At 38.2% G+C, this 18,917-nt stretch overlaps 2 protein-coding genes across 5 annotated transcripts; one reads left to right on the forward strand and one right to left on the reverse strand.

Annotated features, from left to right (window-relative positions):
• Nucleotides 1-192: 192 nt before the first annotated feature.
• rars2 (arginyl-tRNA synthetase 2, mitochondrial) lies at nucleotides 193-11,916 on the forward strand. Of its 4 annotated transcripts, none has more exons than XM_085246152.1 (20): nucleotides 193-533; nucleotides 656-729; nucleotides 836-938; nucleotides 1,445-1,528; nucleotides 1,642-1,742; nucleotides 2,322-2,377; nucleotides 2,746-2,829; nucleotides 2,942-3,018; nucleotides 3,198-3,356; nucleotides 3,486-3,592; nucleotides 4,539-4,634; nucleotides 4,819-4,879; nucleotides 5,443-5,519; nucleotides 6,034-6,158; nucleotides 8,011-8,051; nucleotides 8,608-8,717; nucleotides 8,918-9,013; nucleotides 9,097-9,171; nucleotides 9,283-9,346; nucleotides 11,722-11,916. In XM_085246152.1, exons 1-20 carry the CDS (start codon nucleotides 498-500, stop codon nucleotides 11,806-11,808), a joined length of 1,713 nt encoding a protein of 570 aa, XP_085102278.1. In that variant the 5' UTR covers nucleotides 193-497; the 3' UTR covers nucleotides 11,809-11,916. The 4 variants fall into 4 exon arrangements, 3 of the variants coding, with proteins under 3 accessions (XP_085102278.1, XP_085102279.1, XP_085102277.1); XM_085246153.1 differs by having other exon boundaries at nucleotides 217-533; nucleotides 8,011-8,078; nucleotides 9,283-9,362; XM_085246151.1 differs by having other exon boundaries at nucleotides 224-533; nucleotides 8,011-8,078.
• On the reverse strand, nucleotides 8,765-17,873 carry slc35a1 (solute carrier family 35 member A1). Its single transcript, XM_085246154.1, has 8 exons — nucleotides 17,665-17,873; nucleotides 17,242-17,422; nucleotides 14,712-14,871; nucleotides 14,084-14,236; nucleotides 13,861-13,927; nucleotides 13,477-13,653; nucleotides 13,257-13,391; nucleotides 8,765-12,681 (listed from the first exon to the last, which is right to left on the reverse strand). The coding sequence occupies exons 1-8, from the start codon at nucleotides 17,687-17,689 to the stop codon at nucleotides 12,548-12,550; spliced, it is 1,032 nt and encodes a 343-aa protein (XP_085102280.1). The 5' UTR covers nucleotides 17,690-17,873; the 3' UTR covers nucleotides 8,765-12,547.
• Between the last annotated feature and the right edge of the window lie 1,044 nt (nucleotides 17,874-18,917).

An 18,917-nucleotide genomic window follows, 5' to 3' on the forward strand; every position in this document is an offset into this window, starting at 1 on the left:
TTGGACCCTCTGTTACCAGGGAAAAACACTTGACTCAAGCTCCTCCATTCAACGGCTCTTGTTTTAGGACTTGCTCAAGTGCACAGATTTTATCCAGGGACTTGAACTTTTGTCTCTTGTAGTCAATAAAAAGCTACAATTAATAATAATAAAACTTTTTTTCCGCAGGAGCGTTGTTGGTCATTTTTAAATTCACCAGCTCCCTCGTTTTAAGATGGCTGGCGATGATAAAACTAACCGCAGTCATATTATTGTCCGCCCTTTCCTCTCCATGCCATAATATGACCGGGAGCAGCCTAGAACAAATTCGAACAAACCCTTTCTTTTATTTACGCTATTTTCTAAAGCGAAGCCTGTGATTGGCCGAGGAAATCGGAAGTAGTAACAGTAATACGGAAGTGCAGCAGCAATGTGTCAATGTGAAAGCACCCTGCAAGGGTTTTTTTAAATTTATGCATAAAGGTTAAGTTAAGGTTTTGTTCGTGTGTTTAGAAAACATGGCTTGCTTTTTCAGGAGAAAAATCGCGGAGAAGGTAATGCGGCTGGGAGTCTCAGATTTTCACAAACCTGTGTGCTAATGCTATCATGTTTTGACCCTGCAGGGCTGTGATTGAACACTTACAATGTTTATCTGGTGTTGTGTTTTAATGTCTAGCTGGGTAGAGCGCTGCAGCGGTCAGAGGATGTTTTCATTCCAGCTCTGACAGCAGTTCCAGTCCTGAAGAAACAGTTAAGTCTGTTTGTGTCGCTCACTGCTAACCTGTAGGATGCTATAAGTATGTTTTGTCCTCTCACCTGTTTGTCAGAGACTTTAAAAAAAAGTTGTGATCCTCAGGCAGGGAGCCGATTTCAGGCTTTTAATTGGAACCCTGAGAGCCAGTGGGATTTTACCATCCAGTGGAGACATTCAGGTGCAGACAGAAAACTTGGCCACTCAGGTGAGATTAAACCACCCTTAGACAGTCACCATTCCTCTTCACGTGTAACTCCACCGCATGTATATATTTTTGGTGGAGGTCATGGTAATACCCGCGGCTTAAAGTGAGGCCCTTAAAGAAATTGTTTGCTCCAGACAAAGAAGTTAAAGAAGCAGACTGGTTTAACCTGAAGCCTAACCTGTAACATGAACTGTAAGACTGTGACAGGCTGAGCTGCCTGTAGCCGAAGCTCTCACTGCTTGCGATCTATTTCATTCCTCATTGTTCCAAACAGGCCAGTCTTTCAGCTTAATGTGCATCCAAGTTTACCAGTTCCTTTAAGCACCGTAACCATGTGTTTATGACAGTTGGACATTGCAAGACAGTCATATAATTGTATAATCTGTTCCTACAGATTATACAATTAATCTTCCTCAATTCAATGAGTTCTAGTTTGTGTTTGTCTCATATACATTAGATGAAGCTTTAATTTGTTTTTAGTAGGTAATTCACACTTTATCTTTCAGTTGAAGCAGGACAATGTGGTGGAACACATCTCAGCTGCACGTGGAATTATCAACTTTAAAGTTAATCGCAAGCTTCTTGCTCAGGTTTGAGTTTCCACTCACACAGTGACAGCTTAAGCAAACAAAACAAAATGAAACAAAAAAACTTCCACAGCTTCTGCTGTGATCACAGTCCCTCTCCACTTTATCTGTTCCAGAAATTGTTGGAGCCATTTGGAAATGGGGAGAATGATAAATTTGGGTTAAATAGTGAACTTTTCAATACTCTCACGACAGGAACGACGTTAGTGGAGTACAGGTAAGTTTGTTTTTCAGTTTTATTTATATGGCGATAAATTTAAATGCGGCCTCTTTGTTAAAACGGGGGAAGGATTCTGTATGTCTCCCCCTTATTTTAACGTACACACCCTGACTATGTAACTAGGTACGCCTGTTCAACTGCTCATTAGTGTAAACATCTAATCAGCCAATCACATTACAACAACTTTGTGTATTTAGCCATGTGAACATGGCTAAGGCAACCTATGGAAGTTCAACCTAAGTGTAAGAATGAGGCAGCATAATAACACAGCTTGTCACAAAGCTCAAATGATCTCAAACTGGTCTCTTGAACATGACAGTGAGTTCACTGAAATGCCCTCCACAGTCACTGAACTCAATCTAATAAAGCAGATTTGGGATGTGGTAGAACAACGTGGATGTGCAGCTGACAAATCTTTAACAACTCTGTCATGTCATTGCTTAAATATGGACCAAACTCCCTGAGGAATTGTATCCAGCGCCTTGTTCTTTGGAATAAGAAAAAGTGGCTAATGTAGCTATTGAGTGCATTCATTTCCACTTAACAGACAGAGTTGATATGTTGATATGCTTACAGCTCTCCAAACATTGCCAAAAAATTCCATGCTGGACACTTGCGGTCCACAATAATTGGTGAGTATAAACTAAACTGATAATAATAATAATAGTACAATTATTATTATTAACTGAAATGCATGTGAGCTACATATTAAATCGAGCCTTACCAATGAACTTATTACTGATTACAAAAATGTGCACAAAAGGGTTTAAAATGATTTTTATTTTGTCATCTTGAGCAACAAGTTTCGTTTTTTTTTTTAACCGTGAGTCCGCACAGTTTTACCTTTTAATTATCAGGAAATCTTCAAAATATTTATATTGTTAGCTTGAAGAAGAAAATTAAGACCCGATGTGTCATTACTAGATTTTCAAATTCTTAAATAGCAAATAGTTTTTCAGCAAGTGTAAAAAAAAAAAAAATATATAAACTCTATCTTCAGGTAACTTCATTGCTAACCTTAAACAGTCACTTGGAAATGATGTCATTCGAATGAACTACCTTGGAGACTGGGGGATGCAGTTTGGTGAGTTGGTCAGAAAATTACTCTACAGTGAGGGATTATCTTTTGTTTGTTTGTTTGTTTGTTTGTTTGTTTATTAAAACGTCAAGGACAAGTAACCTGTCTTGGATTTCAGGTTTGCTGGGAGCTGGATTTGGGCAATTTGGAAGTCCGGAAAAATTAAAACAGAATCCCTTACAGCATTTGTTCGAAGTGAGTTTGGATGTTTGGAGAAAGACCCAATAGATGCTCTCTGACTCTCAAATTTATATTTAAGCACTGAATGAGCCTCAGTTGCATGTTTAGAAGATGTTGTTTTAGTGTTATATTCTAAATGCTGCTTAAAAAGGCATTTTTAAACAGCACCAGTGTTTGTTTTTTTTGCTTTTCAGGTTTATGTTCGAGTAAACAAAGAAGCAGAGAACAATGAGGATATGAAACAGGCTGCCAGAGACTTCTTTAGACAGCTGGAGCAGCACGAGAGCCATGTTGTCTCCTTATGGCAGCAGTTCAGAGACATCACAGTGAAGGAGTATCAGGACATTTATGAGGTTAGAAAGCTGCCAGGCATCTTGGTAACAGCTTGAGTCTCTAAAGATAGAAACTTGAAATGAGAAATAAAAATGTTTAACAGTTGACTGCCATGGAGCACGACTGAGATTGATTTAAAATCTCTCCAGCGGTTGGGGGTCCACTTCGACGTTTACAGCGGGGAGTCCTTTCACCAGGATCAGGCCCAGGAGGTGGTGCAGCAGCTGCAGAGCCGGGGCCTGCTGAAGACATCTGAGTATGTGGCGACCTTTGATTGGTAACTGGTGTGTCTAACACCAAGTAAACATGTGCTAAGAGGCCACTGATTAGTCAGAGTTCAGCTTCCCTACAAACAGAATACAAATAGATTTTAACAGATGGGGAAGTTTATTTGCAAAAAGTGTGTCCATCTTTAAGCAAGGCTTTAAACTGCGAATAACATATATTTAATTGTGAAGGTGTCGTCGATCCCCGATGCATCAGTCATTCATTTTGGAGCCATTTGGAGATGTCACAGAACTTTTTATAGCTCTGTTTTTGATCTCGTTCAGCTCTACAGGGAAATATCTGGCTCTTTGGCTAATACATTCTCCTCTGTGCTCACCTGTGTCTGCCAGCTCTTTGGTGCTCAGCAGGTTGTGTCCTGTTGGTTTTTAGAGCTTTACTTTGAAAAACGAGAGCAACGGCTGAACCAAAACAGTTAAGCTGGACGGCAGAGAGATTAAATTTGAAAGGAAATACAGATTCACATAGTTATCTACCAGTTTATTGCTACATGCCACCCCTTGTATAATGATATTGTTAAAATATTTACCTAAGCCCAGACTTCTCTCACCCCATACACCTTTTCCAGCTCTATCAGATAACCAAAACACTTCAACTGGCTCATTTTACTGTGCAGGAGCCAGTTGAAGTGTTTTTTTACAACACACTATGTTGACTTAAAAAAAAGATCAAAGGTCCAGTTTACCTTTTCCTGTACAGGATCACCCGCATCACAACCTAGAATCAGGCCCAGGGTACCGGCTCAAGGCAGAGGGTTTGGAAGCTACTTGGGTCTGCCCTCCCGTGAACTCACAGGAGGAGTGTAGGGATTCAGTGCTTAGTAGCTTAAAAATGAAATACAGTAAAATATGCATAGATTCAACAGCTGAGCCTGACCCTGTCTTCTGGACATAATGATTTTTTTTTTCTGTTGACAGGAAGGGCACTGGTGTGGTGGATCTTTCCCCCAATAGAGACATGACCAACGTCTGCACAGTGCTCCGCAGCGATGGTACGACTCTCTACATCACCAGGTTAGTTAGCAAGAATTGCGATCGGTACAAAATGGTGAAAGCTTTTAGTCCTTGGGATTTAAGTTTATGTGAGCCCACTGAAATTGTTAGCTGCTTTACTCTGAAAAATCGAGTGCACCTGGTAAATGATGTCTCTCCCTCTGATTTGACGCCATAAGCACTTATTTTGTATTTTCTGTTTTAGAGATATCGCTGCAGCCATTAACCGAAAGGAAAAGTACAGTTTTGATGAGATGATTTATGTGGTAAGCACACCCAAGCTCTCTTTTTTTGCCTGCTGCTTTATGCCAATAACAGACGAGGAATAGATAGTAGAAATTGAATGACTTTAATAATCATGGAGCCCAGTTTATTTTCTGCATTATAATTTTTGTTTTTTGCCGTTAATTTTTTTGAGCTGAAAACGGAGCAGAAAAATAAACTACTTTCACAACTGGTCATTTAAGTAACTTATAGCCAAGCAATCTTTGTCTAATTTGCTTTTTTAAAAAAGCAGAAGAAATGTATTGAGAAATACACCTGGACTTTCGTTTTAATGAAAAATAAATAAATAATAATTTTCTGGTAATTTTCTCAAAACAAGTAGTAAATAATCGAGAACAGCAACTGGCAGATTAACTGTTTATGGTTAGTCTGTATGATATTCATATTTTGTATTTAATTCAGTATTTAAACTGAAAAAAAGTCTTTATAAGACTTAATATGAAATATTGTATTAGAAACACTAGCAGGACTTTTCTATGGAAGCTTGGAGTTATCTCAAAATTGTAACTCAATAACTTGACATTTGAAATGTTTCTTTTTCTAGACAGATAAAAGTCAAGAGAATCACTTCTCCCAGTTATTCCAGATCTTGCTTGCGATGGGTCACTCTTGGGCAGATGGGTAATGTAGCATTACATAAATTCACCCATAATGCACCGGTTTAATGAAAACTAATTAATGTCAGCTCTCAATCGTATTTTTGCACATTATGTTTATGAAAGACTTGAAATTAAAGATGCATTTAAGGCTGGAATGACAGTAAACCTCGGCTCAGTAATTACAGGATTTCCACGGTCTCTCTTGTAATTCAATGAAGATAGATTCAGCATTACTTTACTCCTCCCACCCAAAACAGGCAGCTGTTGTAATTAGAAACAGAATGAAATTCTGCTGTCTCATGATGTCTGTGTGATGGTGCTGGCAACTTTGTGTTGGCCTTAATATTTAAGCCAACTTCAGGCTTCTATTCCACATTTCACTTAAATTTTCTGCCACTTGTAGTTATTGCTTTTTTTCTTTTAAAGTTACACTTAGAAAAAAATAATAGGATACATTTGTGAATGTACATGCATATCATGAGTTTATAAAGTGCTTAAAATGAGTGCTTCTAATAGTATTAAAAACATGATTTTAGGTGTCGGCACGTGTCCTTTGGTCTGGTGCAGGGCATGAAGACCAGGGCCGGTGAGGTGGTGTTTCTGGAGGACGTGCTGGACGAGGCTCGGGCCAGGATGCTCAACAACATGAGCCAATCAAACAGTAAGCCTGTCACACATTAGGCAGTTATATAACAGTAAAAGAGTAAATAAATACTTATGTGTCCTTTAAGTACTGTTATGTGCCTTTCTCCAAAAGTTGATTCTTTTCATCTGGGCAAAGTGTTTTCAGTGGGAGAAACGTTTCGTCACTCATTCAAGTGACTTCTTCAGTCTCAGCTGACTGCAGGTTTCCCCAGTCTTATAAACTTGGATGAGTGACGAAACGTTTCTCCCACTGAAAACGCTACGCCCAGATGAAAAGAATCAACTTTTGGAGATTTACTTACCTGGATGATTGAGAATGCATCAAGACGTTATGTGCCTTTAAAAACAAAATCAGCACTTCAGTCCTCAATCGAATGGTGTGCAGGAGTTTTGCTTTTATCTGTAATTGTTGTCAATTGCATTTTGCAACAAGAAGATGGCGCTCTTCTCTAAAATGAGCTTGATTTACATTTTTATGTGATGAGCAGGGATGGGTATTGATAAGATTTTCACGATTCAGATTCCATTTTCGATTCTGTTTAACGATTCGATTCTTTATCGATTCTTTTTTTTTTTTTTTTTTTTTTAAAGGAGAACACAAAGGTCGAATAGCTTAGAACTTTGTTTTATATCTTCTCTTTGAACAAGATAGAAATTTAGGAGTAGCATGGCCTTACAAACCCAACAGTGAGATCTTAAGAGATCCTTAAGAGATCCACAGCCTATGGCTCTTCCATGGGGTGTCACAAGGTCCCCAGGGGAAAAAATTGTAAATGTAAAATAATAAAATAAATACTCTTCTGTAGCAATAACAAAGTATAACATAAATTATTCTGTAGCAATTACACAAGAATATCCAGTAATGTCCCTGCCGACAATTAAACACATTCACTCAAAATAGGGGCATCTGCTGTGGCAAATGGGTGCAAGCCTTTAACCACAAACTTAGTCACTGCTCGGTGACATTCGTCTATCCTGGCCTGAAAGGAGACGCTACTGGTAGACTGCAGCGAGAACTGCCAGCATCTGAGCCAGACTCTGTCTCTCTCATCATGGTCACCTACATGCACAGTAATGGCAGGTTTTGTAATAAGGCAGATCGCACTAACATAATATGCACTGTTAGTTGATTATTTACCTGCCGCATTAACGGGAGAGGACGTGCAAACGTTACCGCTGCTGCTGGGTTGAGATTCACGAGTCCGGAGCGGAATTAAAAACACGACATTGATTTAAGGTCATCGCGTGTTTTGTGAGCAAATGCTTTTGCATATTCGTAGTGTTTCCTCCCTTAAATGAAATATCTACTTAGTATTGCAAGTTGCCCTGTTGTCATCCGTTCTCGTAAAGTTATAAACAAATTTTTGAGCGTTTAAGCCGCTTACGCGCTGTGTCTCCTGCCAGGTAAATGACGCTACGCAACGTGGTGACGTCATTCGGGGCGACTGGAATCGATAAGGGAATCGTTTGCAAACAATGGCAAACAATGGCAAACAATAAAAAAGAAATTGAAACAGTGGGAACTGGTTCTCAACAAGAACCGGTTTTCGATACCCATCCCTAGTCTGAAATCTATCCTCCTGTAAGCAGCTAAGCACATTTTTCTCCCACAATGAACTACACATGCCAAAAAAGGGGTGGTCAGAGTTGATAAGAGCTGAAACTACTTGTAGATGGTTAAGGCCTTTAGAAAAATGCCTCCTTAAAAAAGTACAAAGACTGGTATGTATTGTGACATATTATTGAACTGAGACACATTCTTATCGTTGACTCAACACTTACTTATTCCATGATTACTGTGGGATTGGCACATGTCAGAACAAGGGCTGTTTTGTTGTGTCACTGACTAAATTTAAATCTTTCCACAGCAACAAAGGAATTGGAAAACCCAGAGGACACTGCAGAGAAAGTAGGAATCAGTGCCCTAATAATCCAGGTTTAGTATTTTTATTTAATAATACTGCTAGTATTCAGCAACCAGCAGCTTCATTCATTGATCTGTGTGTGTGATTAATGTTATGATTGGGAGTTTCAGGTCTTTAAGTCAGACCGATAATAACATATTGGCCATTAACTGATATTCTAAGTTTGCTAAATGTTCAAAATTAGTGGTCATAAAGATCTAAAAGAATAATGTAAATCACATATTTGTTAAATAATTAAGACTTTGTTTCAATAGTACAAAAGAAAATAAACAAGATTATTACACTGTCAAGTATAATATTCCACCACTGGCTGCTTCATTTCTCGGTCTTAGTGATGATGCGGTGACTCCTCCTTTCAGGAGTTTTAGCATTAAAGCAACATTTTTTTTTCTTAGTTTCTGGCCTTCATCGGGCCTATCACGAGCCAAAACCCATCAGTTAAGCAGTAAAGTCCTGTTGATGCATTACCTTTCTCACACCTTTCCTCCTCTCTGTGCACTTTGCAAGTAGGCGTTAACGTGCCTGAAAACTCTGTTTTAGGACTTCAAAGGCCCCCTGCAGTCAGACTATAAGTTTAACTGGGACCGGATGCTGCAGGCTCAGGGTGACACTGGTGTCTTCCTTCAGTACACACATGCTCGACTCTGCAGGTCTGAGATTTCTAGTATTGATACGTTTTCATTTTGGATCCTCTATCCATTAATCTATTCAGTCATTTATTTTGGAAATTGAGAAATAACAGAGAAACATTTGAAAGACTTAACACTTTAGATGCATGTCTGACATCCTTAATTCCAAAAGGTCAACAGGATATTTGTCATGTGATTCACATATAATCCTGTTATTACAGTTTAAAGCAGACAAACAAAGGTGTAGAGGCAGTTGCCTTCGACCCATTTCTTCTATCTGAGCAGACGTGTACTGCCATCCTACAGCACCTCCTTCGGCAAGCACTTTCTGAACATCTGTTCATTTGTCAATGTCAATATTTGTTCTACGTTTACAAAACTGTCCCTTCTTTATTTGCAGTTATGACGAGGTATTGTACCAGTCAGCTCAGGATCTGCAACCTAAGCACCTTGTCAACTTCTTGCTGAAGCTGTGGTAAGGGACAGGATGCCAGTCGTGCTACTTGGCAAGCCCTTACAGTCATAAGTTAACATTAGTACTAAATATGTACAGAGGTGTGTTCTTACTCTCTTTCGTGTCTTCCAGCCACCTGATTGCTTCAGCGCACAGAGAGCTGCCGGTAAAAGGAAGCCCTGAGGCTGTTGCACAGGTATAAAGAAAACAGAGTTAAGTAAACTTCTGTTTCTCCTCTTAAACCTGCCAAAAATACTACATTGAACAGCCACAATGGAGTTGATTTTTGTATAGCCTTTTAATGCATGGTTCTATAAGTTCTTATGCAACAACCTGTTCTTCTCACACATGAACATATTAAGAGAAACTGGCTGGGACATTGTCTGAAACTGCCAAATTAGCACAGTCACATGCACCACAAGCTTTGTACTGAGGAGGTGACAGGTTGAGGGGCATTTACTGTCTGATTTGACTGTTTTGGAAATTTTTCAAGATTTTAAAAGGTCTAGAAAATTAATTATAGCTACATTCTGGCAAGAATATCCAAGAGATTTATACCAAGAAAATTACATGAAAATGAATAACAGAAGTGCTTATTAGTGGGGTTCAAAGATGAAATTTGGACAAAGTTAAAGATGCCTTACCCCTCACGGGACTCTTCTTTGACTAATCAAACATTGTGTTTGCTTGTAGAAAACATTGGTCAGCCAATAGAATTAGAGCTGGGCGATAGAACGATAATGATATGTATCGCGATATAACTTTTACTCGATAGAGAAATTAAGCTATCGCGATAGACCTCGCCGCTCTTGTCCTCTTAAAAAAAAAAAAAAAAAAAAAAAAGGTCAGCCGATCCAAATTCAGTAGCGCAGAGCCGAACCAATCACAGCCGCAGCGTCACGTCGCGTGACTTGTTACGTACAGCACAAGTGCCAAGCCGCACGTGTGTTTGTTTGGGAAGCAGCCAGCGGGTAATGGAGCCAGCGCATAATGGAGGAAATGAGTGTGCCGACTAGAAAAATCAACCGAGCGTGACCGAAGAGAAAACAGATGATGGTTCCAATGAGAGATTGTCGAACGGAAGAGCCATAGAAGTTCCGTAGTGTGAAGGTATTTCGGCTATTTCAAGTCTGACAAAAAACAGAGTAGCGTGCACTGTAAATTGTGCCGAAAGCAAGTCTGGAAATACAATAAACTGGTGCATGCGTCACACTGTGCGCCACGTTATTGTTTCGGTGAAATGAATTTCTACAATACTGTTAATTCTACTCTCTGCAGTGTTTAAATGCTTACATATACACACAGTTACTGTCCGTCCACACATACGACTCGGTTCTGCTTCTATGCCCCAGCTTTGTTTACTTTTTCCCACCGAGGCTTCTAGACTTCTGATTGGCCAACATTTCTGCACGGTTAGGAATCTAGCGCCACCTGCTGCTTTGGCATGTTCATAGCAGCGTTTTCTTTCATTTCTCCCTTTATGTGTGGACGGGATTATTTTTTAAAACGAAAACGGAAAATCTCCGTTTTCAAAAATACCCGTGTACGTGTGGACGTAGCCTCAGTCTCTGACTGGAAGCGCTAATTCATCATTCGGCTTTTGTCAGACTAAAGTAACTGTTAAAACTGTTTGAAAAGCTCAGCTATACAACAAGGGGAGATTGAGAATTTCCTTTTAGTTCTCAGTTTACTTGATATTGACAAAAGTTAGTCAGTTGTCTCTGTTCTTCTGTAAAACAAACTAAGATTTATTTTTAGAATTAATACTTTATTTCTAAGTGGAATTGACAATTTAGTCTGTTTCGTTTGTTCTATTTTGAAACTTAAACGCTTTAGCGGCTGCCTTTTGTGTAGTTTGCAATATTTGCCTTTATTTATCTGAAAAAGTCTCATGTTCCTTAAGTACATCTACCCTGTTGAACTTATTATGGGAAATAAATATTTAAAAACAAGCTGCTGATTATTTCACATTTTACTTGTGAGCAACGGCACATTTAAATCTTACAAATATAGTTATTTGGCTTATATCGTGATAGATATCGTTATCGCCTGAAATGAAAAAAACATCGTGATATGAAAAAATCTCATATCGCCCAGCTCTAAATAGAATTTCTGTTTAATAGTAGGAGCACTGCTTACAGATATCAGCATAATGAAAACATAGATGGTCTATACTAATATCAGTGGTAGATACTTAGGTTTGTCAGTGCAATTGTAAGCCTGACAAATGTTAAAGTGTAAAAAGCTACCTTATTATCAAGGGATCAACACAGTAGCTTCACATATTTTGGCTTTTTTTTTTTTTTTAAATACCCTTCCTGATGTCTTCTCTCTAGAGTCCAACTCATTCACATATTTGACTGATAACTAAATGATCCCCATCTTTTGGTAGCCGGTCAAATATGTGAATCACTACATGAGTCTTTAAAATATGCTATACTGATCTCTTTGTTTCCCTGCGAGAACTGATTGTATTTGCAGTCACTGTTACATCTGTCACTACATATGTAAGGGCATTGCTAACAACAGTTTTGCAACCTGAAAACTGCTTCATTCTCCTCATATCCACAGGCAAGGTTACGACTGTTCAGCGGAGCATGCTCAGTCCTGGCCAACGGGATGAGAATCCTGGGCATCACACCAGTAAACAAAATGTAAAAACCACATCGGTGTGTGTCAGTGTTCTTTTCAGTGCTGCAACTATTGTTGATTTGTATTCTAAAAACAGAGCCTTATATTGTCAAAATAAAATTATGCTAGTCTGTAGGATTGGGTCTAGTCTGTATTCAGAAAAACACTTCTCTGCTAATAAAAACTGTACAATTACCTTCATTACGAGACAACACTGAAGTGATTAAAACAAACAAAAAAAAATATTAGAAAACAAGATGGGGGAGGTGGATTATGCATGCAGTCTGTGATTTGGGCACATTCAGAGTAAGGACTAAGTGATTTGGAGTTAAGTCACTCGTATTGCACAGTTTAAAGACCAATTATTAACACTGGATTATTAAATAAAATAAAGACAATATAGTACTCCCAATTTAAAAAAAAACAAAACACACAGGGAGCATAATAGTAAACCCCTTATGCTACTTATTGTGGCTGAAGATTGGATTCCAATTCCAAGAATTCACCGGTTAGGGTATAGATTCGCGAGCTTACTGGTAGCTAGCTATAAGCAGTTTCCAAAAAAAAAACTACAAAAAACCCAAACTCCCCCACCCCCTTTTTATAAAAACAAAAAACCCACTAAGATTCTTCAAAGTATTCAGAGACTCAGTTCACGGTTCCATCTGATGACGTCGACACAAAGCAGATCCAACTCTAACCTCAAATGAGGAAAGGCTTCCTTGATCCTGGTCCAGCATAGAAATGTCTGATGTCAGTCAGCACCTCACACAGAAATTAGTTTCTGTTTGTCTTCTAAATTTGTATCCTTCCAGGTTAATCTGGATGTGTCTTGCTTTGGAAGTCCATACAGGTATATGGAAATGCAGACAAAGAATGCTCCAGAGGCAAACGTCATAGCTGCACAGGAGGGTAAAAAAAGCAAAATGACATTTCCATTATTAAAAAAAAATAAAAAAGGAAGATTAATGGTTTTAATGAAAGCTGGTGTATACCAAATCATTTCATATAAAAACATAGTCAAACCTTCTGTTAGTTTCAAAATGGAAAGAAAACATGCAGGGAGGCTGAAAGGTAGCACTGACTGTTGCCAATATTTTTAATTATGTGAATCTAAGCTGCTGTGCACAGTGTTTTAAGCTGTTAATGTCAATAATAGAGTATAATTGAGGCTTTAAGCTACTTTTCAAAACTTTTCTAGAAAGTTACAGGAGACTGTGGGATCTGCAAAGTGTTACTGGATGTTTTACACAGATAAAAGAGGGACGAAGCAACACGATTTTGACCATTAGTAAAAATTTGTGTTTATATATTTAATATCTGATTCCAAGAGTGATCTACTCTATATTTGACCCACTACTTTATCAAGTACTAGAGAGGTTTACAGTTCAAATAAAAGAACAAAAATCATTAACCACAATATACTCTTACTTAATGAATTGGCTGGATTCAAACTGTGGTTATGAGAAACTTACTTATTTGTAGTCCAAACAAGATTACAGATGCCACCATTGAGAGGACAATTGCAGCTGCAGCAGAAAAGCCTTTCATGATGTTATCAGTGTACTTCACTACCACTGATGTGTACAGGCCACCTACACTGGCCAAGACTGAAAGCACAAGCAGAGCAGAGTCAGACAAAAGGTACAAGGAAAGTAAAAGAAAGGTACTTCTTCCTCAAGATGTCATACTTACATACTACAAAGAACACCCAAGGTGTGTAACCAAAGAAGAATCCTTTCTCCATGACCCTCTCTCCATCAGTCATGTAAACACCGATCAAGGTGATCACTATGCCGGACAGGTACATCTGAATGTTTCTCACCCACAGGGATGTCTCTGAGCTCTTCAACACTTTCTCAAAGTACACACCTTAAAGTAAATACCAGACTGTCAGATTCAAAGGTTCAAAGTACAGCAGCAGTAAAAGTAAAATCCATCTACTTTAGAGAAAATATCATCAGGCATGTGTGCAGATCGTGGGTTTTGTTGGCGTTTTCTTAGTTGCCAAACGTATTTCTGGATTTTACTTGACAGTTAAGCCAATACTGAAAGTCAAATCATCAGCACTGGTCTTACCTGCAAAACCAGAGCAAAGGACAGCAACTGCAATGGCAATGAACCCAATAACAGGATTCTGTTCAATCTGTGAAAAAAGGATCAATGATGAACTACAGAACAGATGATACAGCTTGTAAATTAAAGAGATTTTTAAAATGAATGTTAATTTACTGCTAGTGGTATCACAGGAAATTAAGAGTGGTTTACTGAGTAACCAGGATAGTGTAACATGCCGCCCCACCTGAACTTTAGTGGCCTCCGCAGGTTTCCACTGAACCAGTGTAACGCCTCCACAGAGCATAAAGACGGAAAACCATTGCAGCCGGTTGAGAGAGCGGTTCAGCATGAGCACTGTACACAAGGCTGTGCACGGGATCTTCAGCTGATAGGTGACCTAAAAAGGATTTTGAACTAAATATTATAACTTCACACATAGATGTAGAATTTGTTTCCCTAAATATGTTGTACACTATTAGCATTTCAGCCTGAAAAGCAAAAGCCAAAGTGATCTTAAATTCACTGCCTACAAATCTCTCTCAAAAATGTGTCAAAAATGCAATTTACTGAACGCTTTCTGAGGTATAAACTGCACATAAACTGAGCTTCATTTTGCCACAAATACTTGTGCAACAAACCCTTTGACTATAAGGGGAAAGTCCCACTTGACATAAGGAGGATATCAAACTTCTTGGATCCAAAATATACCAAATACTTAAAAAATATAAAACAAAAAGGAAACTTTATCAAGCAGTTATCTATAGAATTTAGTTGCTACTGATATAATTAAATGCGTGTAACAAGACCTGTGTAAATGATGACGTGGACTGTCTCCACAAGAGCCACACGTCAAACCCAGATTCACATAATACCTGATAAACTGCTACATCCAGATTACTCAGGGCGATGAAAGCCATATTATTCTGAACTGCATACACCACCGAAGGCACGCTGAGTTTTAGCAGTTCTTTAGGGCTGCAGAAGATGTGTTCCTGTAAGGTGGCTTTTAGTTTGATGAGACTTGCCGTTTCCCTGGGAGAGGAAAAGTGAAAAACAACAGATGAATGGACGAAGAAGAAATTTTTGGTAAATGATCAAACCATTGTTATTTGTATGTTCTACATGACATGATATGTTTGTTTTATCTGAGGGGTTTATTCATGAAACAAGATTAACAAGTCTCTTAGTATGTCGTGAAGGTGTGTCACTATTTGTGTGGCTACAATGGCACGACAACTTATGACAAAGACAATCTGCAGTTAGGTTCAGACTGGAAATGGCACATATTTTCTTTTCAGAATCACCTCCAATTACTCTGGAATTTCTCTTGAAGAAATCCAGTTTATACGTAATAAGTTACTGAGGTGCATTTTATTGGCACTGACAAACGAAAGCACGCAACAGGAATTTATACACAGTCATGTGTTACAGTGCTGGAATTGCAGCTTATAGAAGACGGATCAGTTTATTTGTAGTGCAAATTACTTGCACTCTCATTTGGACAAAACGAATATAATTTCCATATTTTTTTTATAGCCTTATTAAAAATAAATCTCAATATTGTGTTTCTCTGACAAATTCTGACTGACATTGATCTATTTTGTGTGGAAAAAGTTAGGTATAGAAAAAGAAAATGAAGCAAAGACCATTAATAACCACTCTGCTTCTCTTTGACTGGTTTTGTTGAGCCAAAGAAAGTCTGGATATGCTGAACCTGAGCTCTGTAAATAAAGTTACAGATTGAACTACAATGTGTCTAAAGATGTTTTTCTATTATTAAAGTCTTCTTTGCTGTCTCTTTACAACTTGTCACTTGTGAGAAATTTCTGCTCTTCTTTTTCTTGGCAGCCTTTAGTTTATTATTTGGCATCAATCTGACAAAATGAATATGAAATGACAAAATGAAATGGAAAATTATAAAGGCAAAATACTGGGCTTAAATGAGCTGAAAAGGTACAAGTTTAAAGGAAATGTTATACACCAAACTATAAATCGATTTACTCGGAAAATGAGTGGCAAAGAAGATTATCTTTAGGTAAAAGCACATACATATTCTTAATGAAGCTAAGCATCATCTATTATATCTTCCATTTTAATTATCTCTGGGATGTTAAAAGGTTTATTTAAAGTTTGCTAGCTCTGCCCTAACATAAGGTTTTGAAAAAATGTTTATTTTTAAAACTAAGATCTATAGCCCTTAGATTTAAATTAAGGACTCTTTGAAGTATCATCTCTCTCTTGCTTATATTGTGTCTCTTATTCTGATAATAGATTTCTTGGGCTATTGTCCACTTTTAGGGAGTACTAGACAAAATCTATTGGCTTATTTATCAAATGAAATTTCAATCTAGGCAACCTTAATTTATTAATATAAAGATTTATAGAGAAACATTTTTATGCGCACACACACACACACACACACACACACACGCTGATTACTTTATTAGGTAATTAAACTGCTTGGCAACAAGTGCATTTGGAAACCACAACTAAGCCAATCTACTCAACTTTAAACTGAGGAATGAGGAATGGTGATTTACTTGACTCTCAACATGGCATGGCGGTTGGTGCCAGACGGGCTAGTCTGAGTATTTCAGAAACGGTTCATCTGAAGGGATTTCCATGCACAATTATCTCTTGTATTTACAGAGAATACCTCAAAAAAGAAAAAGAAAAAATCAACGAAAATGCCTTGTTTGAAGTCACATGTCAGAGAAAAATGGCCAGACTACCTCAAGCTTACAGGAAAGAGACATTAACTTAAATACCTATTCATTAGAGCCAAAGTTTGGAAAAGGTGTCTCTGAACACACAAGATTTTGAACCTCGAAGCGCGCGCGCACACACACACACAAGGAAAAATGTTTCCTGTTATGAATCTGAGATAGCCAGAATTTGGCATAAACAACATGAAAGCCTGGATATATCCTGCTTAGACTGAGGATATTGGACCCCTTAGCATCAGCACAGCCTATCTGAACGTTATTGCCAACCGTGCCCACTACGTTATGACCACACTGAACACATCTTCTGAAAGTTGCTTCCAACAGCATGTCATAAAGCTCAAATCGTCTCAAACGGAATTCTTGAGCATGACAATGAACTCACTGCAATTAAATGACTTCCACAGTCACCGGCTTTCAATCCAATAGAGCAACTTTGAAATGTGATGTGCAGCCGAAAAATCTGCAGCAACTGCGTGATCCTATCATGTCAACACGGACTAAAATGTCCGAGGTATGTTTCCAGTAACTTGTTGAATCAATGCCGTGAAGAATAAAGACGGTTCTGAAGGGAAAGCGGAGTCCAAACCCGCATTGGCCAGTCATGTGGGTTTCTTAATCCCATACCTTACATTCTGTGGTCACTAAGGAAATAGCGGGTAGCGCCTCAAACACTTACTTTGTGAGCATCCCCAAGCTCAGCACTAACTTAATGACCTCGGCGATGCACACTGCAGTTGTGGAGAAATACAGCTCCTCTGTTGAAATGGTCCTGGTGTACCGCAGTGCCACTGTGTAGGTCGCTGCCACCAGTGTCATCACCGTGAGACAGTACACTTTGAAGATCACGCTCACATTTTCTGAGAAGAGAAAGGGGAGAAAATATTAGCTACCGCTCGTGGCACAAAATGGTATAAAGCTACATTAGCGACCGCTTTAATAATTACTTTAAGAGCAGAAACGACGCGGTTATGACAGTTTATCTGTAAACTGTTCGGTTTTGCATTTTAATGTTTTGCTACCTAATGTTTTTGTCGCTCTAACGGGGTCTTACAGCTAACATTAACCAGTTGTGCTAGCTTGTGTTAACAAGTAAACTCACCGTTGGCCATAGTTGCTTCGTTCATCTACCGTCCGAGTGAATGGAGAAGTAATAATGCCGTTTATGTTACATGTCATCAAAACAACGCGTATTGCAAGCATGCAGTCAGTAGGGGAATGCCTCTCGCAGCACGTGAAACCCGTTTTCTATCTTATTCCCAGCTCCTGTGTGTCGTCATTCGTTCCGTATTACCCAGAATGCAGCGTAAATCGAGTTTACAAATGGTGCGTTTGTTTTCTACACATTGACGTCAAACTGTTAAACACAAACCATAACAATATTGCTCAATAGAATAAAGGCAATTGCTCAATAAGGTAAAAATGATTGAAACAAATGAGTATTATTAAAAAGAACATAAATAAATAAATAAATAAAAGAGCATCACGTGACCCCCCTTATTGAGCAAGCGTTATTTTTCTTTTGCTTTTTTCTAAGTTTTTCTAAGCTTCGGGATTAGTTCTCTAGACTTCCCGAGGTACATTAAACGCTCTTCCTTGCCCTTTGTTCTTTATTCTGTAAAGATCCCCTAGCAGTGCCTAAAGATACAGTTTAAAAAATATTTATTTCCTGTTATCTGTAGACGTAACACTGGTTCATCTACTTGAATAGATTAGTGTTACAAACTTTGGAAAGCCTTTCAGAAAGCCTGGAGAACTATTGCTCAAGAGCACTTTAAAAATTATAAGACACATTGTGTTTCTTTGAAGCAAAATATTGGCGGTATAGTGAAACATATTTTGCTTTTTTGAAACATAATATTAAGAAATGAAGGGTAACTCGACACTTCCTGTAGGTTCCTAGTAGTTAGCTGTGGTATAGTGAGAATAGTATGTAGGATTTTACTTTGGTGCCTTGAGTTTTCCATTACGACTGATATGCAACCAAACAGGTATGTCTATATAAAGTTCAATATGTTACCTTATTTGAGCTATGAGACCAGTTTAGACTGCTTTCAAACCTAGAAATTTGAACAGTCTAATGCAATATTTACAACAGTTTGTCCAGTTTATATTAAACGATGTGTCTCCTTTGATTTAGTCGATGTCAAAACTGAGCTGATAGTCTACAAAGCAAAAAATAATCTAGGATTTTTCTGTTTTATAAATGCGGTGGCATAGGGGTTAACAGGTAACCAGTTTAGGAAAATATACTTTGGTCATGACAGTAAATATACTTCATTTTACTGTGTGGCAGATATAAATATACAATATCATTAACATCTGCCAAATAAGAATTTATAATGCACATCATTA

The sequence above is a fragment of the Mchenga conophoros genome, linkage group LG15 (assembly GCF_057382185.1).
Source record: "Mchenga conophoros isolate Kocher_MC1m ecotype Shallow Benthic linkage group LG15, M_conophoros_male_GT1.1, whole genome shotgun sequence".
NCBI lineage: Eukaryota > Metazoa > Chordata > Actinopteri > Cichliformes > Cichlidae > Mchenga > Mchenga conophoros.

Excerpts from the sequence above, each read along its gene's own strand:
- slc35a1 (XM_085246154.1), bottom strand. The coding sequence starts at position 17,689 with ATGAACGAAGCAACTATGGCCAACG. Across the intron at positions 17,423-17,664 it reads CGAAGCAACTATGGCCAACG|AAAATGTGAGCGTGATCTTC; the intron begins GTGAGTTTACTT and ends TTCTCTTCTCAG. Across the intron at positions 13,392-13,476 it reads TTGGGTGTTCTTTGTAGTAT|TCTTGGCCAGTGTAGGTGGC; the intron begins GTAAGTATGACA and ends TTGTGCTTTCAG.
- rars2 (XM_085246151.1), top strand. The coding sequence starts at position 498 with ATGGCTTGCTTTTTCAGGAGAAAAATCGCGGAGAAG. Across the intron at positions 534-655 it reads GGAGAAAAATCGCGGAGAAG|CTGGGTAGAGCGCTGCAGCG; the intron begins GTAATGCGGCTG and ends TTTAATGTCTAG. Across the intron at positions 4,635-4,818 it reads ACGACTCTCTACATCACCAG|AGATATCGCTGCAGCCATTA; the intron begins GTTAGTTAGCAA and ends TTTCTGTTTTAG.